Source organism: Carlito syrichta, unplaced genomic scaffold (genome assembly GCF_000164805.1).
Source record: "Carlito syrichta isolate Samal-C Ts95f unplaced genomic scaffold, Tarsius_syrichta-2.0.1 Scaffold301617, whole genome shotgun sequence".
Classification (NCBI taxonomy): domain Eukaryota; kingdom Metazoa; phylum Chordata; class Mammalia; order Primates; family Tarsiidae; genus Carlito; species Carlito syrichta.
In genome coordinates this window covers 275,780-294,313 of record NW_007245713.1, presented here as the reverse complement: position 1 = coordinate 294,313, position 18,534 = coordinate 275,780, and the positions used below count along the sequence as shown (strand labels likewise).

Sequence of the window (18,534 nt, the reverse complement as noted above, 5' to 3'; positions counted from 1 at the left end):
GGAGCTACACATCTGTTTGCCCAGAGGGGTGCTCAGATATCATTTTCTAAGTGTGTCATGATGCAGGAAATGTGGGGAATCATGGCTTCACCGCAAGATAAAAGAGGATGAATGGTGAGTATCTACTAAAACCCTACCCAGCAACTGGTCCAGAATCCGCACACCAAAGCCAGACAGCCACGCCTTCTGATCTTCTTTGGTAGCAACAGTGCTCCCCTGAGCCTCAACCTGGATGAGTGCTGCACTGGGCATGTAAGTTAATGCGGGTGGAACTCCTGGAGCCTTCTGTCTCCTCCTAAGGCCCCATTTCTCTCTCTCAAGCTTTACACAGCCTCTCACTGCCATCGTGGAATAGATGAACACTTGTCATCCTAAACCATCCATTTTAAGCAATGTAGAGAAAAGACCAGGCCCAGTTATTGTATCAAGAAAGCAGAAGACTATTTAGCCTTTAATAGAAGTCTAGTGAAACTGAAAGTTGATCATTCTTTCAAAGGAAGGGAGCTTAGACGGTGAGCCAAGTTCTGGGATTTTCTTCCAGCAAAGTGAAAAAAAATGAAGGTTCACAGTAATGCAAATGACACTCTCCACATGCATCTCTCAAGGATGGGCTTCATGTGGGAGTGAGCCTGGTTGTAATGAAGATCGTGTCTCAAGAGAGATGTGAGGCAGAACAAGGGATGCTCAGGGGTCCTCAGCTAGCAGGAGGAAGGTTTACATAGACAGGCATCACCTGCTATTCTGAAGCATGCATCTGTGTTTCGAGTAATTGTAGGGGAATACAGTTTGGCAAGAGATAACTCTGATTCCATGCCACCACCCTAAAACAGAATTGCTTCAGAATATTCTGAAAGACTGAGAGTTGAAAGGAATGGAGGCTGCAGAAAAAGCTCAAGCACATTGTTACAACAATTTTCAAAAGCAGTTCATCTAAGCCATGCGAGTACTCAGATGTGCAGCTAAAAGGAAAAGAATGAAAACCAAAGAGTTGTTTTAAATGTGCAGTATCAGTTCTCCTGTAGGGAGCCAGGATTCTCTGGGTGGGAGTCTTGTTTTGCTTTGCTTTCATCATTTCCTTCTGGGTCATCTTCCCCAGCTTTGAGCCAGTGGCCATGCCAGCTGTGAGTGCTCCCTTCAGCGACAAAAACTCACACTGCTTCTCACCTCATGCTGAAGAGCAGAGCTGGCTGGCATGCTGCTCTCTCTATCCCCCAACAGCTAGAGCTTGTCATCTGCCCAGAGGGAAAGGCCTTGGACATTGTCCTGGCCTGGGTCCTAAAGTCAGCTTCCAGACCTGAACCAGACCAATCTCAAAAGCTGCAGGGGCAGTGACACTATAAAAGTTCAGTGGGTCATGAATCATGCCAAATGCTCATCATGTGCCCAGAGCCCAGGGGTTCTAGAATGCTGCTGTGGTGGCACTGGGTGAACAGATCCTGCACCTTTAAAACTTGGAAACAGAACAGTCAAAACAACCACCTCAATGTCTAAGTCCATGTGTACTTTTTAAAAAAGGAAAAACAGTATGTGCATATATATACTGCATGTGTATATATATATATATATATATATATATATATATATATACACACATATATATATACTGCATGTGTATATATATATATAAAAATTTTAAAAAGTTTAGTTAGTTATTTTGTGATAAATAAGAAAAGGAAATGAGCATGCCTGTTAGTTCTGTCTCTAAATTCTAGTTAAAAGGGCATTTTTGGTAATTATGGTACCACATTCAGTCTTGATAAAAGCATTTCAAAAATACAATTTTATGAAAGCTATCAATTTTTCATGAGACATTTTCAGCGATACGTTGAAGGGTAATTGGAAACTAGTTTTGAAATATTTCATTTTGGACAAAAAAAAAAAAAAAATGGGCTTTTAGTTTTGAGATAGCAATCTTGTTCTCTAACATGAATTACTCCACCAACAAGAAAACCCATGCTCCAGCCACGTGGATCTTGGTGTCCTTTTCACTGAAGCCTGCCATTTGTCTGGAATGGTCTTCATATTACCCCAAATAATTATAGCAAATGGCCAAAAGGCTTTCTTTAGCTACTGGCCTTAATGCTCTAACTGACACATAAAGCATTCTGCAAACACTCTCTGGACTTTCTGGTGACACTATCACTGAACACAATGCACTGGCCAAGAACTACTCAGGAAACAGATTACACTAACCACCAGCTGGAGGGACAACTTGGTCAAGTAGTTTCATGCTGGTTTTCTTCCAGATTTTCTTTATCACAGCCCGAAGTTCTTCATTAGCTTGTTCCAGGTTACCTGGATCCAAAAAGCAAAGGAAGAAAAGCAAGACTTGTTTCTGTTCCCTAGCACTCCCTCTCTGTTCCCATCATGGCGGCCTTGTCCCAGGCTAACCTGGCTTAACACACTGCCCTCTGAGGGGGCTCTCCTCTGTCAGGGTCAAACACACTTCCTACATTCAGTAATAGCCATAAACCCTCCCAGGAAGAAGCCCCTCCACCATGGAAACATACATTTCATGCCAGAATTCAAAGTCTATTGCGCTCGAGTCCACCCTGCCTCCCGCAGCCAAGAACTACTGCTCCCTTTCCACTGCTCCCAGCCCAGAATGCCTTCAGCTCCTTCACTGGCTGTTCCAAGTTCTGCCTTCATCTTCGAAGATTCAGCCTAAATTTCACCCAAATAAGACTTTCTCAATTCTTACTGTGTGTGCTCATCCACACCACAGAACCCTGGTCTTTTATTACATGAGCTGATGCTTGTATTTTCTTCCTTCCTTTCTTTTTCTTTCACTCTCTCTATCTCTATCTCTTTTTTTTTCCTTCCTTCCTTCCTTTCTTCCTTCCTTCCTTCCTTCCGTCCTTTGTTGGAGTCTTACTGTCACCCAGGCTGGAGTACAGTGGCACACTCACGGCCACCAGCCTCGACTTGCTGGGCTCAGGTGATCCTTCCACCGCAGTCTTCCAAGGAGCTGGAACCACAGGTGCACGCTACGACACCCGGCTAATTCTTTGATTTATTGTAGAGATGAGGTCTTGCCAAGTTGCCCAGGCTCTTCTCGAACCTGTGGGCTCAGGCAATCCCTTCACTTCGGCCTCCCAAAGAGCTGGGATTACAGACTTGAGCCACCGTGCCCGGCCAATGCTTGTCTTTTCAACTAACGTGTCAGCATATAAGACCATGCAGCCTTCTGCAACCCTTAATGATGCTGGCCTGGGGCCAGATACAGACAAGCATACCACAAGGAGCACATGTGAGTGAGGCAGGAGAGGATGCCGTTGTGGAAGAGTCTCCCTTGATTGTGAGAATTCACCTATTCACTAACTTAGCACATATCCCTTGCTGCCTGTTCTTGCCTCTCCTTCACCAAGTGCCTCAGAGTCAACTCCCCTGAAGGCCTCTACTTCCTCACCTCCTGGAAACTCCTCAACCTGCTGCAATCTGCTTTCCATTCCACCTCTGAAGTCAACACTGAGCCAACCCCAATGGCCACACTGCAGTGCCTGTTTTACCAGGTTCTGGCCAGGGCTGAGTTTGGCTGTGAAGACCACTCTGATTTTGTCTCTCATCTGGTCCTAGCATTGTGCTAGTGCTGACCCTGTGCTGGGCGCTGCAGAGGAGCTTCTGCATATGTCACCTCATCTCATCTTCAGGACATCCTTAACATTGGCATATTTATGTCCTTTCTATAGAGGAAGACACTGTTCAGTTCAGAATGCTGAAATCTCTCATGGAAGATCACAGAACGAGTAAGGGCAGTTGGGGTGAGTTCGTGATGGCTCTATCTCTGACCCACCATCCTAACTGTTTCTCTGCTAGGTAGTAAGCAGTAGTATGAGCCAACTCAAAGCATTCTGGGGCAAAGTAAAGCATAAAGGAAGGAGAGAAAGAATAAGGAGGCAGGGGACGGCCAGCTGGCCCAGCACAGACAATCCCATTACACTCACCACTCAGTACCCCAAGGCCTCCCCTTTAACAAGAAAAGGGCCATCTGGGAGAAGGCAAGATGGAACGTGGCATCCCCTCCCTATCCTACCTCCTGTACTGCTCTAGGGAATGCTCACCTTCAGTCTTGATCTTAAGAGCCGTTCGCACCAAAGCAAACAGAGTTGCATTAAACATGACTGTCCCATCACTGTTGAGAGGCATGTTCATGGCCACTAATCTCTGTAAATAGAAATAAAAGTTTCTAGGAGGATGCAAATGATTGCCTACAGCCATATCCCTTTTTGATGTCTATTTTCTGTTCATTGCTTATCTGTTTTCTAGTCAACCCTCGGTTCAGTTCAACGGCTATGTGGGGAACATCCATGTGATGGCTAATGTATATGTCAGTCCAGTAGCACCATGAGATACCCAGCTAGTTAAGCATGATTTCTGGGTGTGTCTGTGAGGATGTTTCCGGATGAGATTAGCATTTAAATTGATAGACTGAATAAAGCAGATTGCCCATCCCATGTGGGTGGTATGGGTGGGCATGATCCAACTGTTGAGGGCCCACACAAGAGAACAAAAAGGTGGAGGGAGGGTGAATTCTCTCTGACTGCCTAAGTGAGCTGGGACATCAGTCTTCTCCTGCCCTTGGACTAAGACTTACACCATGAGCAACCCTGTTTCTCAGACCTTCGCACACAGACTGAACTCTACCGTCTGGCTTCCCTAGGTTTCTAGTTTACAGATGGAAGATCATGGGACTTCCCGGTCTCCATAATTATGCCAGCCAATTCCTTACAGTGAATATGTAAACGTATACGTGTGTGTGTGTGTGTGTGTGTGTGTGTGTGTGTGTGTGCATGTGTACCTCCCTATCCATCCTAATGGTTCTGTACCTTTCAGAAAACTCTGGGATGACAAACGTCAAAGTTTTAGTCACAAAATGTAAATGTTAACACTCAGATGGTATATTTTGTTTATTTTTTTTTTTTTTAACCAATTAAACCTCAGTGTTCAAGCATTCTTTCCTTTTCCTCTTTCCTCATTAACCCCAATGGAGGTCTTGGGGTCAGACCTCCATTCTAGGCATGTTATGAGGGTTAGATGATGTAGCAGATACAACAGGCCAGGCACAGAGCCTGGGACTGTGCTCTGTGTCACAGACACAGTGAAGTTCATGACTATTCCCAACACAGGGCACTCCCTGTGTTTGTATAAGCCGAATGGCTTCCCTAAAGGTTTGAGGTTTGGTCTTTCAGAGCAGGATCCATGTTCCCAGCTCCTCACATCTCTCCTGTTTCTCTAACACCAGCAATGAGGGTCAGAGGAGACATGAGTGATGGTCATGGGTGAGGGACACCCTCTCTGGGCCCCAGCCACTTTAACCTATAAATGCAGATGACATGACCATATTGTTGGGGACTTGTGAAGATTAAATGACACATGGACAGAAAGATTTTTGTGCCTGGCATGTGGCAAGTGCTAAATAAACAGTAATGTTGATTGTGTTAATATTTGAAAATGTCTTATTTTTGGTTGACAGTACGTCCCAAAGAAAGATATTTTGCTTTTGTCTTCCCAACAGTCTGGAATCTTGCGTTTGCATGGCCCATCCCACCCAAATGCCTAGTCCTCTTCCCAATTATCCTTGTCTCTAACACCAGTGCAAGCAGGCAAGGTGCCCTGGGTATTCATTCACTTTTCAGTCAAGTTCACGAGTCAGCAAAAATGGATAACTGTGCCTCAAGGACACTTGGATCCTTTATGCAAAAGTGTCTGGAAATCCAAACACAAGACAACATCAATGAGTTGGATCCCACACTGTTCTTGGAAATCAGAAAAGAGGCTGGAACTGGAAAATGTATGGAGAAAAAAAGCCAATCTCTGTACCTACAACCAGAGTGAGGTCAGGGAAAAGTCAGGACCCTAAAGACTTGCTGATAAGGCTTTTCGGATTTTCAGGGCAGGGAACATGAGTTTGGCTCAGGGGATTTCTTTGAGGATCTGAAATATATTTTAGACTCTACTTCTCTTACCCTGATTTCTGTCTAGAGCTGGCCCAGCAGCCTGGAGACCTGACCCCAAGATCCCTTCAGATCCATGGGGAGCAAGAACTGGTTGTTGAACAGACTGAATGGAACTCTATGGCATAGAGTTTCAACAGACAAATCTCACATTTTCCTTTAAAAAGGGAAATCCTTTTCTGTTGCTACAGCATAGAAAAGGTGGCTCACTGTGCTAGAAGGGAAGACAAGCCTCATCTAAGATTTCCAGAGCATGTGCTTTGGTGTTGAAATGGCCGAAATGGGGGAAATCTGGGTCTATGCCTAAGACCACAGCTTGACGTGCCAGGAAAGAGGCCCCATCTCCCCTGGGAACCAAAAAGGTCTGCAGCAGAGGGGTTGTGTGAAGCACATGTCCCTGGGTCTACCTAGGCCCAGGCTAGGAGATATGCCCTTCTCTCATTCTGCCCACCCCCCTCATGCAGACCACCGAACCCTCCCTGTCCTACTTCCTAAGTGGATCTTGAGGCTAACTGCTCCTCTCCATTCCTACTTTGTTGCCCTCATTCTGGCTCTCCTGACTGATCCCCCTTACCCCCGTCTATTTCTCAATTGCCAATAGAGTCAACTTTCTCAAATGGAAAACCGAAATTCAGGTTTCTTCCCCAGAATCTCCCATTCTCCTGGGACTTAGCAGGGCATAGAAGGCTCATTCCTACCACTTCCTCTTGTGTCCACTTCCTCTGCCACTTCTTGTATCCTAGCCAACTGGTGACCCAATGACTCACTATTCACCATAATGATGTCCAATCTCCTGCTTCTGACAAATTCCTATGTCTCCTTCTAAACCTGATATCATCTTCCCCACCATCTACCTAAGGATAAACTGCAGAATTCTCTTCCTCTTCTGATTGTTCCTGACAGTGTGTCCTAAGAGTTACAAACCTAAGAGTTCCTCAGGGACAGGGATCACATATCATTCATCTCTGCATCACCAGCACCTGACAGAAACCTGGCCGAGTGTCATTTAGTAAGGGTTTGTTGGATGGAGCTGTGACTCCTGCAAGAGAGGGTATCAAACGCACATAGGAGGCTCACCTTACATGCTACTCTGTGTGGACATAATTTTCCAAACCCCAGGGGAGGCTGGATGCGCCGGAGCAGAGTGACCACATCAAGGTGCTTTATTCTTCCCCTGGAAACAAAGTATAACATAAGGTCCAGGGCAGCACGAACTGGCCTGAGCTTTCAGTCCATCCCATCTTCCACAAAAATCACACTGGACACTCCAAAAACAGCCCACACAATCCAGATGGAATCCTTTTCAACCTACTTTGCCTCAGGGTCATATTCTGACCATATTCTTTTGAATTCATCTAAATGATGAGGCCCCAGAATAGACCAGTCCCGGGTCAGATAGTCAAAATTGTCCATGATGACAGCCACAAACAGATTGATGATCTGAAAAGGCAAACCAGAAATATAGAGCTTCAGCTACAGTTGCATGGATTGGGTTAGACCCTATTATGTATTTCCTAATTTATATGGAACATGAAGCCTTTGAACCCATGCCTCCAAGAGAAGTTGTAAAAACTTTCTGTTTGGAAAATGTTTAAGAAAAGGGCAGGACTCTAGCTTTCCAAAGTGTCTCTGGCAAAGTATTGAGGGAGGGCAGGCAGATGCATTTGCTGGCCTTCTGAAGCACATGGCAGGTTTATAATTTCATTACCACCAAATAACTCACACTCATAAGTTACCCCATATGCAGTGGCTTTGACATTTTTAGAAAGGAACCAGTAGCCCTAAGAAACTGATGCAGCTGGTAATTGCCCAAGTCTATGAATGAACACCAACTCCCTGCTTACAGTGAGGGTGGAGTGACACATGACTGGTTAAACAGAAACTTCCACCCGCCAAGTGGAGTCCAGCGAGCTCGTCCAAATCAGCTACTCTGTGGTGACTGAACAAGGCAATGTCACTGGTCTGAACCCCAAATGCTTCACACACCTGTACATCGAGAAGAGCTATTTTGCTCACTTACCAGAAATGCACAGAGCATGTAAAAACTGATGAAATAGACGATGGCAAAGTTACTCCCACATGTGTACTCCTCCCCAGGGTTGTAATCCGACTCGGGGTCACAGAGCTTCCCTGGGAGGCAGGCCAGCATGATCTCTTGCCAGGCCTCTCCTGTTGCACACCTTGTTCAGGTTAAGAAACAAAAGGGCTTTAGTGGGGGAAGAAGGAATTTAAGGCTTAGACCTTTGGGGGGAAATTCTTAACTAGAGCAAAACTTAAGAACTGTGAGGAAAAGTCAATCTGCATCATTGGAAATCTGAAATTCCTACTTCTTCTCACGTGCAACTTACCTCAGTAGCTGGAGGTCCTGCTACAACTCCCTTCAATTTATAACAACCAACTGACGTATGTGCATTAATTGTTTTGTATAAACGGATGTTTGTTTTTGTGTTTTTTCTACTTCAAACACTTGCATTACAAGAATTTCAATAATTATTATTTTTAATGGCAAATTAACAAGGGCAACTTAAAAACTTGATTGACTCCTGTTCAATTTTGTTGAAAGCAAAGAGTTGGAAACCGCCAAACATGCAAATGACTTTGTTACACAGTCACTATAGTCACTAGACATACTTCCATGATTTCTAGAAAGTTTTCTTACTATAAGGTAGCTTGTTTACAAAGTTAATTAAGTGAGGTTAAAAACAATCCCATGAAACTTGAAATCGTATATTTCAGGATGTTCCCCACTGACTATGTAAAAGGCCTCTAACCTTTTGCTAAATTTCGGTTTTCCTGGGTGAGTTTAGTGTGTGCTTCCATGCATACACATATATTCTACAATTTTCCTGGGAGCCTAAGTATCCCTACTAACACCCAAACAGATAAAACTTAAGCCACCCCCAATCTGAGTGACCATAGCCATTTAAACAATCCAGCAAAATCCCTGTGTCTGAAATGCTAGGGTCTCTATTTAAGAATACAAAACAAACAAAAACAGAAAGCCACCACAATCAACTAGGAAAGGTATACTGCCTTAATAACACACCTCCTCTGTCCCTCCGGACCCAGAGATATAGGGAGACTCACACCCCCTGCCCAGGAACACTGCCCGTGCCAGACTCAGTCACCTGAAAAGCAGCAGCACTGCCTGTGGAAATGTCTGGAAGTTGTTGTTCCTATTGATCTGGTTGTTATCTCTCATGGCAACTTTCCCAAACATCTAGGTAGAGGAGTTGTTAAGAGAAAAAGAATAGATTTGGTCATACCAAAACACCCACAGGTGAATTCAGAACTAAGTCAGGTTTGATCAACACCAACTAGGGCTTTCTCATAGCACTTGGCACATAATTCATTCAACAAAGATCTGCTAGGCATAGCCAGGTGCCAGGTTACACACTGGGACAGCCACAGTCTCATATTCAAGGAACCCCTACCCTGGGGAACAGACCAAAAATAGCTAGGCAATGACAAACTTGAACAGTGATGCTGGGATGGCCCAAACACAGGTAAACACAGAGCAGGCTTATCTACCCAAGGTTAGGGGGCTTGGGCCAGGGAAGGCCTGCAAGGGGAGTGACATTTAAGCCCAGTAATAAGGATATGTAAAGTCAGTCAAGTGATAAGAAAGGTGAAGAGTGTTCCAGGCAGAGGGAACACCACCTGCACAGAAGCAGGGTGGCACAGTGGGTATCCTGAGGTATGGAAAGAACATGAATGAGGAGCAGACAGAAGAAAGACCAGGCTGAAGATGAGGGAAGTGGGGCGAGGGTGGGAGCTGCAAGCCATAGGCAGGAGAGTAGGCTTTGCCTTTAGAACAATGGAAAGGTGCATAGGAAGCCGACTGACATCCTAGAGGGCCTGATACCTGCAAACACCTGTTGGAGGTCACTGTGTGCAGTGTGGTTTGCAGTTCAGAGATGACTCTTTTTTATATGAGAATGTACATAATAAAAGACCCTTCAGGGCACACAGCACCACATGTTTCTGAATCAAAGGGGCTCAAGTACACTGACATTTGTTTCATAAATTCTGGTAAGATTATTACAGATCTGCAAATGCATCTATGCCTTCAGGATTTAAAAAAAAAAAAAAAAAAGCACGACCATTTCTCTGCCCTAGAATCATTCCCACCTCTTTCTCACACACATCCTCCTATACCTTAAAGATGTCATCAGCACAGGTGGGGAGACTGCAGTTGCCTGCTGCTCTCCAACTCATCTCTGTTCTTGGATGCTCCCCTCTGCCCCACCCCAACCACCTACTTGGTATTAGAGCTTCAGCTGTCAGGGAGACCCAATCCCTCTCCCACCCCCAGAAGAAGCTGGGGCAGGCTGCAGGCCCTCAGCCCCTGGGTCAGGGGCACAGAATAGCCTGGATTCCTGCCAATTCTCACACAGCTATTGGAGCACAATAACAGTCCCAGTTGAGTCCTAACTATAGCATCTAGAAATATGTTGTTTCAAGTGAGAATCTCACTTGGTTACAATAAAGCATAATTCTTCAGAATATAAACAGGCTTTTGTATCACTAAATATCTTTTGAGTAACATCAGTGCAGAAAATATGACCCCCACATTGACAACGATGGCTTCTTTCAGCAGGGTATTTCCGCTGCTGTTGGGTCTTCTATTGCCCTATCGCTGCTAAAGTCAACTAGGGGTTTTCTCAACCAGTTGATTCTCCCAAGACTCCGGTTGGTGGGCGAGGAGTGCCATGAAACACAGCTTTACTTAGTGTATCCTAACCTCTCCACGTACTTCTGAGCCCAGGTCTCCCTTGGGGAGCTCTCTCTCAAGGAGCTGTGTCTTTCTCGTCTCTCTATCACTTCAGCAGAGATGTTTGAAAAATCACCGCCTTGTCTTTCTACTTCAGGTATGTCCTGCCACAGATTTTGGGTTACCCAGTCAAAGGGCCCCTGAGGGAGAGACAGCTAGAGCTTACCTGCATGCCGATGACCGCGTAGATGAAGAACAGCATGGCTATGAGGAGGGCCACATACGGGAGCGCCTGGGAGAGAGGAGGAACTTGACTCAGTGCCAGCTGCCTGTGCTCGCCAGGCTTGGAAAAGACTGAGCAGACCCATGAGGGGCCACATGCCATGTGTTACAGTGAAAGGACACCGATAGTGAGGAAGATGTTTTCAAGTCCCAACCCAGTACAACAACTTGAGTACTGAGTATGCTGTCCACACGCACGCCGAGTATTATGATGGTGCAGGCAGCATGTGCTCTCCATGGTCACTAACGCTGCTTCCTACTCCTAAACATTTTTAACACAGACATGTCACTCTCATCATAATTCTTAAATTCATTATTGGATTCCTTTGTGAAACTGTTCCAAAACACTGGACAATGAGATTGCTTCCACTTCCTTTGTGGGCATGTTTGGGGTGGGGAGTGTTGTTAGATATGTTACAAAGGAACATCTTTATGCAAAATCACCTCACTCTTGCTGAAGTGTTTCCTGAGGGTGAAGTCTTAGGAGTGGAATTACTGGGTGAGAGGGGAAGAACCACTTTCTGGCTGTTGCTGTAGAATCAAAAGACTTTTCTTAAAATGCATACCTTCTGGAAAAACCACAAAGTTGGGGAGGCTAGGCCAGAGAAGAATAGAGCTGGCTGGGGGGTCACCCAGCCTGGGTTCTCTTCAGAAACACCCAATGCATGCATTTGATCAAAGGCCCAGCCCTTTACTCCAGTGTTCTCCAACTGCTGTTCTGCCTCATCACATGTGACAAGCATGTCCACGTGCATGGGATAGCCAGATTGCTAGGTTCAATTCCAGGCACGCATGCTTAAGGTACCTGCTTTCTCTGTTGGCGACAATTCATTGGAAAGTCAGTGGCTAACAGCCTGCCAGTTCTGCCACCTGCAGACCTGCGCCAGCTGCAGACCTGTGCCTGCCAGCCTGACCTGGTGCAGGAGACCATCCCCCAACTGACCACTTAGCAGAGTCCAACAGGGTTAGTTTCAAGCTTTTCTCCCACACCTGTATGCATTTTCTTCTTAGATTATCAAATGTTTATAAATTTTGCTAGCATAGGTTTCTCTGTTTTGTTTTTTTTTTTAATGAACTGCTATTCTGTGACATGACTTCCTTATCTATAGGAGATCAAATCTTTTTTAAAAAGTGAAATAATTTCTTTAAAAAGTAAGATGACAGTATGACTGAATCCATTCTCTTTTTACAGCAGTCCGTTCACAGGCTTTGATACTTTATATGATAACAACTGTCAAGGAGCTTGTGCTTTCCTAAGACCAAGGCTCGCCTCCAGGGTCCCAGAACCCATTCCCCCTCCCTCCAGCCTCATTCTTCCCAGCTGGACTTGTGACTTCCCCTTCTTAGAGTGTTTGCACCCCTCCTCCCCCAGACATGGCCCCTTCTCCCCTTCACCTGTTCAAATCCCACTCACTGTAGAAAAATACTGGGATTTTAACACTGGTCACCACCCAGAGGTGGGTGAGAGGCAAGTTTGAATTTTTCTCTATATGTCTTTGCATAGCTTCATTTGTTATTGGGAACATTTACTAATTTTGAACAAAATAGTTAATTTTTATTTTTTTGAGTTGGAGTCTCACTCTGTCACCCAGACTGGAGTGCAGTGGCCGCTCCCGGCCACCGCAGCCTCGCCTGCTGGGCTCCAACGATCCTTCCACCTCAGCCTTCTGAGTAGCCGGAATTACAGGCATGTGCTACCATGCCCGGCTGATTTTTTGATTTTGTTGTAGAGATGAGGTCTCGCTGCCCGGGCGGGTCTCGAACCCACGGGCTCAGGCAATCCACTCACCTGTCTCCCAAAGGCGCGGGATTACAGGCTGAGCCACCGAGCCCGGCAAAATAGTTAATTTTTAAAATGAAGGTGCAGGATTCACTTCCTAATGCTCACGCATATCCACAAACTCCCTACATGGGTACATCTTTTAAATGAGAATTTGTATTCCTCCGTCTTCTGCTCTCCCAGTGGATTCAGTACAGAAGACTAGAATGCCTAGGGTAGGGTACTGGAAGGTATGGGAAAAGTTGGTTCTGCTCAGGAATAGTCTAGAACTGAGCCACTCCCATCTGAAAAATCATAGGTGATAAGTGAGATCTGGTTTATGCCTAAATGTCCCGAACTCTGTGACCCTTCCAGGCACAGGATAACCCAGAGACTGGTGATGGTGTGCTGGCCCAGATGGAGTGGTCTCTGATTCTCGACCAGTTGACAGACAGTACTGCAGCAACGTGAGGAAAAACTATCCCATAGAGAAGCTGTCAGGTTTCCAGGGAGTCTGCTGGGACTGTCACTCTCTCATACACCATAACCACCACTGGGTATCCTGGAGAGGACTGAGGGGCTCAGAGACCCCATAATCTCTCAGTCTTGGAAATGCAGCAGATCGCTCAGCTACAGGTCCTTACTGCTTTCTCTACTGTCTCCTTTGGGCCAGTAATCTCATATGATGTACCCAAGAAACACCGAGTTGGGTCTCTCCAGCATTCCACATTCTCTGTTGACCTAGGTTTACATGTGGTCATGCAGGGGGAGGCTAGATCCTCCAGCAAAGGGACAGAGCACTGACTTACACATGACCTTCAAAGACAAACAGAGAAGCCCCTGGCAAGGCTCTTACCTGAAAAGATTTAATAAATGTCCACAGCAAGGTCCGGATGCCTTCTCCCCTGCTGAGAAGCTTCACCAATCGCATCACTCGGAAAAGACGGAAAAAGGTGATGGAGATTCTATTGCTCTCTTCAGAGTTCTGAAGGGTTATCATGGAGAGGTCAAACCCAATGAAAGTAGAACATGCAACACTTTCAGAAAAACAGCAACGGATGCAAAGGTGACAGTGGTAAGAACTGAAGATGTGTCTCTAGGGCCTTTTCATCTTAAAAAGCATGACATGAAAGGAAGAGTTACATGCTAACAACACAGCATCCACACAGCACATGCATGTCCACGTGTTCTACTGTGTTAGAGAAGGATGCTGGGCTGGTCAACAGTACTGGACACTGATGATGAATGCAAACCACTGCAGACACTGTTCTGGAAGGACAGTCATGGAGAATACAGAAAAACCCATGGAAAACTCGACATGGTCAAATAAACTCAAGGAAAAGGCCCAGCCCCTGGGGACCAGTCACTGATCTTACCCCAGGTGTAGCAGTTGGGACAGGGACATTTTCACTTTCAGTTGGCTTTAAGAAATCAAAGATTGAAAATGTGTTAATGAACTGGGAAGGAATGAGTGGTTCTGGAGAGCATTCCCCCCTTTTTAAAAGTGTGTGGTTAATGTCTTTGGGCAACACACCTGGTCCCTCCCTGAGAAAATACCAGAGACTCTACTTGGGGCTGGACTTGAGAAAGAACAGCCATGGGCACAGACACACTATCACTTTCTAATTTACATCCAAGGACATGATGTCCCCAGGTTGGCAGGTATCCAGTAAAGATAAAGCTGCTAGTCCTCGGTGCCTCTAAAGACAGAAACGTAGAGTATGCCTCTGCTTCTTGTGGGGAGACTAGCTCTCTTCACCTAGTCAGGGTTATGGGCCTTAGGAATGAACTTCCCTGCAGCAGGCCTTCTAACCCTGGGGGACAGTATGCCACAGACAGGGGTGCTTGCCTGTGGTCCACAAGCCTTCTTGGACCACGCCCTGCTCCCATGGGACCAAATGCCTGGGCGGTGTATGTCCAATGGTGGCTTGTCTGGCCAGACTGCTGAGGAGCTAGACAGATCAAGCCAGGGCAAGGAGAAGAGAGACTGCTTTCCCTAGAGAAACCTTCATGGCCTAACTCACAGCTCTGACAGCTTTCAGACCAGAGAAAGCACAGGTCTATATGAGCCTATGGAAGAAACAGTATAGGACCAGCTCCTTGAGCTTCAGCATTCTGCCTCTTCCAAGGTCTGGCTGATCTCCAGTCTCCTGGGCCCAGAATGATGACTCTGTGATGACTGGTGGTCACCTGGGAGGGCAGAGACCTTGCCTCACTCTGCTAAGGGCCCAGCATGGCGCTTGACATTGGGTATTCAATAAGTATCTGAGAGAATGCAGACAAGTTGGAAGCAAACTCTAACCAACACCAGGAGGCATCTTTAAATTAAACAGTGACAGGAAATGGAACCAGAATCAGGATGTGCCTTTCTTTTCCCTTCAGTTGTGTCACCTGAAAACTGACAGAGAAGAATAAAGCTTTTCTGGTTAGGGGTGTCAAGGAGGCTTTCTGGGTGTGTGTCTACAGAGCAAAGGGACATGTGTGCATATCTGGATGTGTGCACTCCTGCCCTGGAGATACAGGGAAAGAAGGGCTCAGTTTTGAAGCCTCTCTCTCATCAAGGGCTACCTCCCGAGACCAAACAGAAACTCCACAAAATTCATAGAGAATAGGGGGTTTGAGCATATCAAAGGACAACTGAAATTCAGCAATGTGATCATGAACCCAAGATGAACAGATTTCAAGACGGTTAAAAAGGAGTCCCTGCTTCACCTGGGATGCTCAGAATGGTAATTCCATAGCAGGTCTGTCAAAACTCAGGGTTGCCATTTTTCTTTCCTCTTCTATTATCTCACAGATAATTTTTTTTGGCTTAAGACCTTAACAGATAAGGAAATTCATTTTCCAGAGTTCTCCTGGTCCCACCATCATCCTCACTAAGGCTGTACACAGAGAGGCTTCACTCTGGCCTGCCCTGCCAAAGTGTGTTATATGTGGTATGTGGGTTAAGTGTGCAAGCATGCACATCTCTGCTTGCTTGCCTATGTTCAGGGGACCAGACAGTTGTGCATGGGACAGAGCACTCTACAGTTGTCCTCTTGAAATGGGCATAACTTGTGTGTTAGACCTGCAAGAGAATAAGGAAGCCTGTTTGTCAGGGAAGATACTCTTTCTGGCCACACTCTGGTCCAAGTCCCTCTGCTTGTCCCTCCCTACCCTGCTCCACATTTGACAGACCATTCATGACCCTTCCCTTAGTTAGCAGCCAAACTGACTTTCAAAGTGTACATCTCTCCTTCAGCTGATATCTTTGAAGTACAGCAAATCACAGACTAGGAGCTTCACACTATGGGTATTCTCTTGTTGAAAAAAAGAAAAAGGAGGAGGAGACAGTATCTGTAGAGGGACAAGACAGCACAACATGCAAAAAAGGAAGGAAAGGGCAAACAGCACACCAAGCTTCATGCACCCCCAGTGTGCCCGTGACAACTGCCTCCCACCCCCGCCACCGCATGCTACTGGGCAAGGAGGACTGCTCTGGGCAGGATGTAACTGGCAGCACTGGGGTATTGTGCAAGTTAGTTACCAAAATATCTTACACACCCAAAGGACCCTGAGGATGGCTTTGCCCACACTTCAAATGCCAGCCTGATGAAGGAGCAAGCCAGCTCTCATCCTGGCCTGCACACTGAAATGGCCTAGAGATTGACTAATCTGGGCTGTGCCTGCACTTTGGGAATTTGAAAAGTGCTGCAGTGATTCAAATGTGCTGCCAGGGCTGACAACGTCAGTTCTGGGCCTGGATAAAACTGGCCCAAGTATTTAGTTGGTCACTCACCCCAGCTAACGCCCTTTAGGCCTGGAGTGGCCATATAGAGTGGGGTCAGTAGAAAAGCCCACTCAGACTGCTGCAGCTAAGCAGTGAGTCTTTTGCCGTTGGCAAAGAGAGAGATGAGACTCTTTCCCTATGTCCCTTTCAAGAGATGGAAGAGGCTTGAACACCAAGGGAGCCTTGGAGGGTGAAAAACATGAGTGGGCTGTTATTACACTTGACTCCGAGGATCACCCACAGGACATTCTAGAGAACACAGGCTTGGGGGAGGATTCTTAGGTAGCTTTCCAAAGACGGCCTTGAGTGGCTGAGAATCAATTTTCAATGGGGGAGTTTAGTGTCACCTCAGGAATTAGACAAGCTTAGGAGTCCTTTCCAACTTTAAGATGTCATATTCCTTAGTTGGGGGGCTACAGGGAGAATGCTCCCTAGCCCCAGGAGGCCAGATTTCATGTTAGGGTCCAGGAAGCTCCTCGGATTCCTGGGACTCTCCTGATGTTCCCTCTAACCTCTTCCCACACAGCTCTCAAGCAGACTTTTGAGGCAGATTCTGGACCAGCATCTTTCAACAGCAGAAGCCCCCCCAAATCCCTGAGTTTCCCAAGTGAAATCAATGGAATCAGTCTTCACTTGGAAGAGCTGAGAAGATGCAGTTTTCCAATTCAGACGGGAAGCAAACCAGCATCCCAGAACAGCTAGGATGGGTAACCCAAGGCATCTTAGAGAGCCCAGCTAGGGGAAGCCACCTCTGAATGCCTCTGATCTGGTGTGTAACACCTCTGGGAGGGGGGCTTCTTTATTTGGCATCACTGAGTCTATGTCCACAACCACTGCCTAGATGACCTGGCTCCTGGAAAAGGGTCCATAAATGGAGTGGAGCTATTGGCTGCTGAGTTCCCTGGCTTTTTACATGCTCTTTGATCAGTAATAAGGCAGACATGGTTTCTAAACAAGTATTTTGCCTCCTAGGTAATAAGGAGAATGAGAAAAGACTACATGTCAGCAACAGCCATCCCCAGGTTAGGAAAAATACGTTGCTGGGTCATTTCACCATTCAAGGAACAAAGAGGCATCAAAGAGGGAGCAAGGGTGAGCCCAGGAGTCATCCTCTGATATTTTAGCATCTTGGTGGCGTTATGACCAAATGTGACAAAAACAAGTCCCTAAGAGCTACCAAACCAGAAACAGAGCAAGGTGTGAGGACACAGGAAAGGGGCAGCAGGTTGTGAGCACGCAAGCAGGACAATGCAAAGGGTCATCCAAAATGTTTTTGCAAATAATTCAAATGCAAGCTTGACTTCATCACTTCTAAGCCAGATAATTCATTCTGAAAGACTATGTTGGCGAGTCACAGAACCCAGTGTGACCGACCAAGATGGCCCCGGGTTGGAGATGACAATATATATGGGATAGCGAACAATTTAGATGACCACCAATCCTTAGCACATCCTGTGAAACGCAGTGAAAACTAAAGGTAGAGAGGCCAAAAACAAGCACACAGTCTTTAGAGGTGCTTTGCTTTAACGACTTCACCGTATATATGCATACATATACTTGCCGCTACAATTTTCTAAAAATAAAACCAACATGAAAATCAATTAGGCAACAGAAAAGAAAGATCAACAGAGTTTTGGGGGAGAGAGCACAGCAGGTTAAGCATTGCAAACAATGATGACTTATGGCAGCTAAAACCAGCCAACAATGAACCAAGGGTGTTCATGCTCGGCGGACCCAGGAGCTCAGGGGACAAGGACATGACGTGCAAGGCGTGCACCGCTCTTCCAGGGCATTCTGCAAAGAGGAGGGAAGGGGGGGGTGGAGGAATTTACAGTTCCATTCTCATGTATTTACACTAGAGGTTAAGGATATCCAGTCAATTTTAATCTTTGTGTCTCCACAGAGCCTACTAATGACAGATGCCTAGTCAATGTGGGTTGAAAGACAGATTCAATGAGAAGGTGGCCTTGAGCCTTCTCTCCATGCCAAGGACCAGTGGAGAAAAATTGCAATCTCCTAAAGTGATATCCTAATAGCCTGGAGGGCTGGGGGCGGG

At 46.1% G+C, this 18,534-nt stretch overlaps 1 protein-coding gene across 3 annotated transcripts in view; it reads right to left on the bottom strand.

Moving 5' to 3' along the window:
- CACNA1D (calcium voltage-gated channel subunit alpha1 D) overlaps positions 1 to 18,534 on the bottom strand; it is a 160,261-nt gene that overhangs the window by 27,083 nt on the left and 114,644 nt on the right. For 2 of the 3 annotated variants that reach the window (XM_008054924.2, XM_008054923.2), the window contains 9 exons: positions 14,086 to 14,130; positions 13,566 to 13,694; positions 10,895 to 10,960; positions 9,083 to 9,174; positions 7,975 to 8,134; positions 7,267 to 7,394; positions 7,032 to 7,128; positions 4,062 to 4,164; positions 2,194 to 2,295 (listed from right to left, as the gene is read on the bottom strand). In XM_008054924.2, the coding sequence (XP_008053115.1) occupies positions 2,194 to 2,295; positions 4,062 to 4,164; positions 7,032 to 7,128; positions 7,267 to 7,394; positions 7,975 to 8,134; positions 9,083 to 9,174; positions 10,895 to 10,960; positions 13,566 to 13,694; positions 14,086 to 14,130 (922 nt within the window). The remainder of the gene's footprint in view (positions 1 to 2,193; positions 2,296 to 4,061; positions 4,165 to 7,031; positions 7,129 to 7,266; positions 7,395 to 7,974; positions 8,135 to 9,082; positions 9,175 to 10,894; positions 10,961 to 13,565; positions 13,695 to 14,085; positions 14,131 to 18,534) is intronic. The other variant, XM_008054925.2, reaches the window with a different exon arrangement.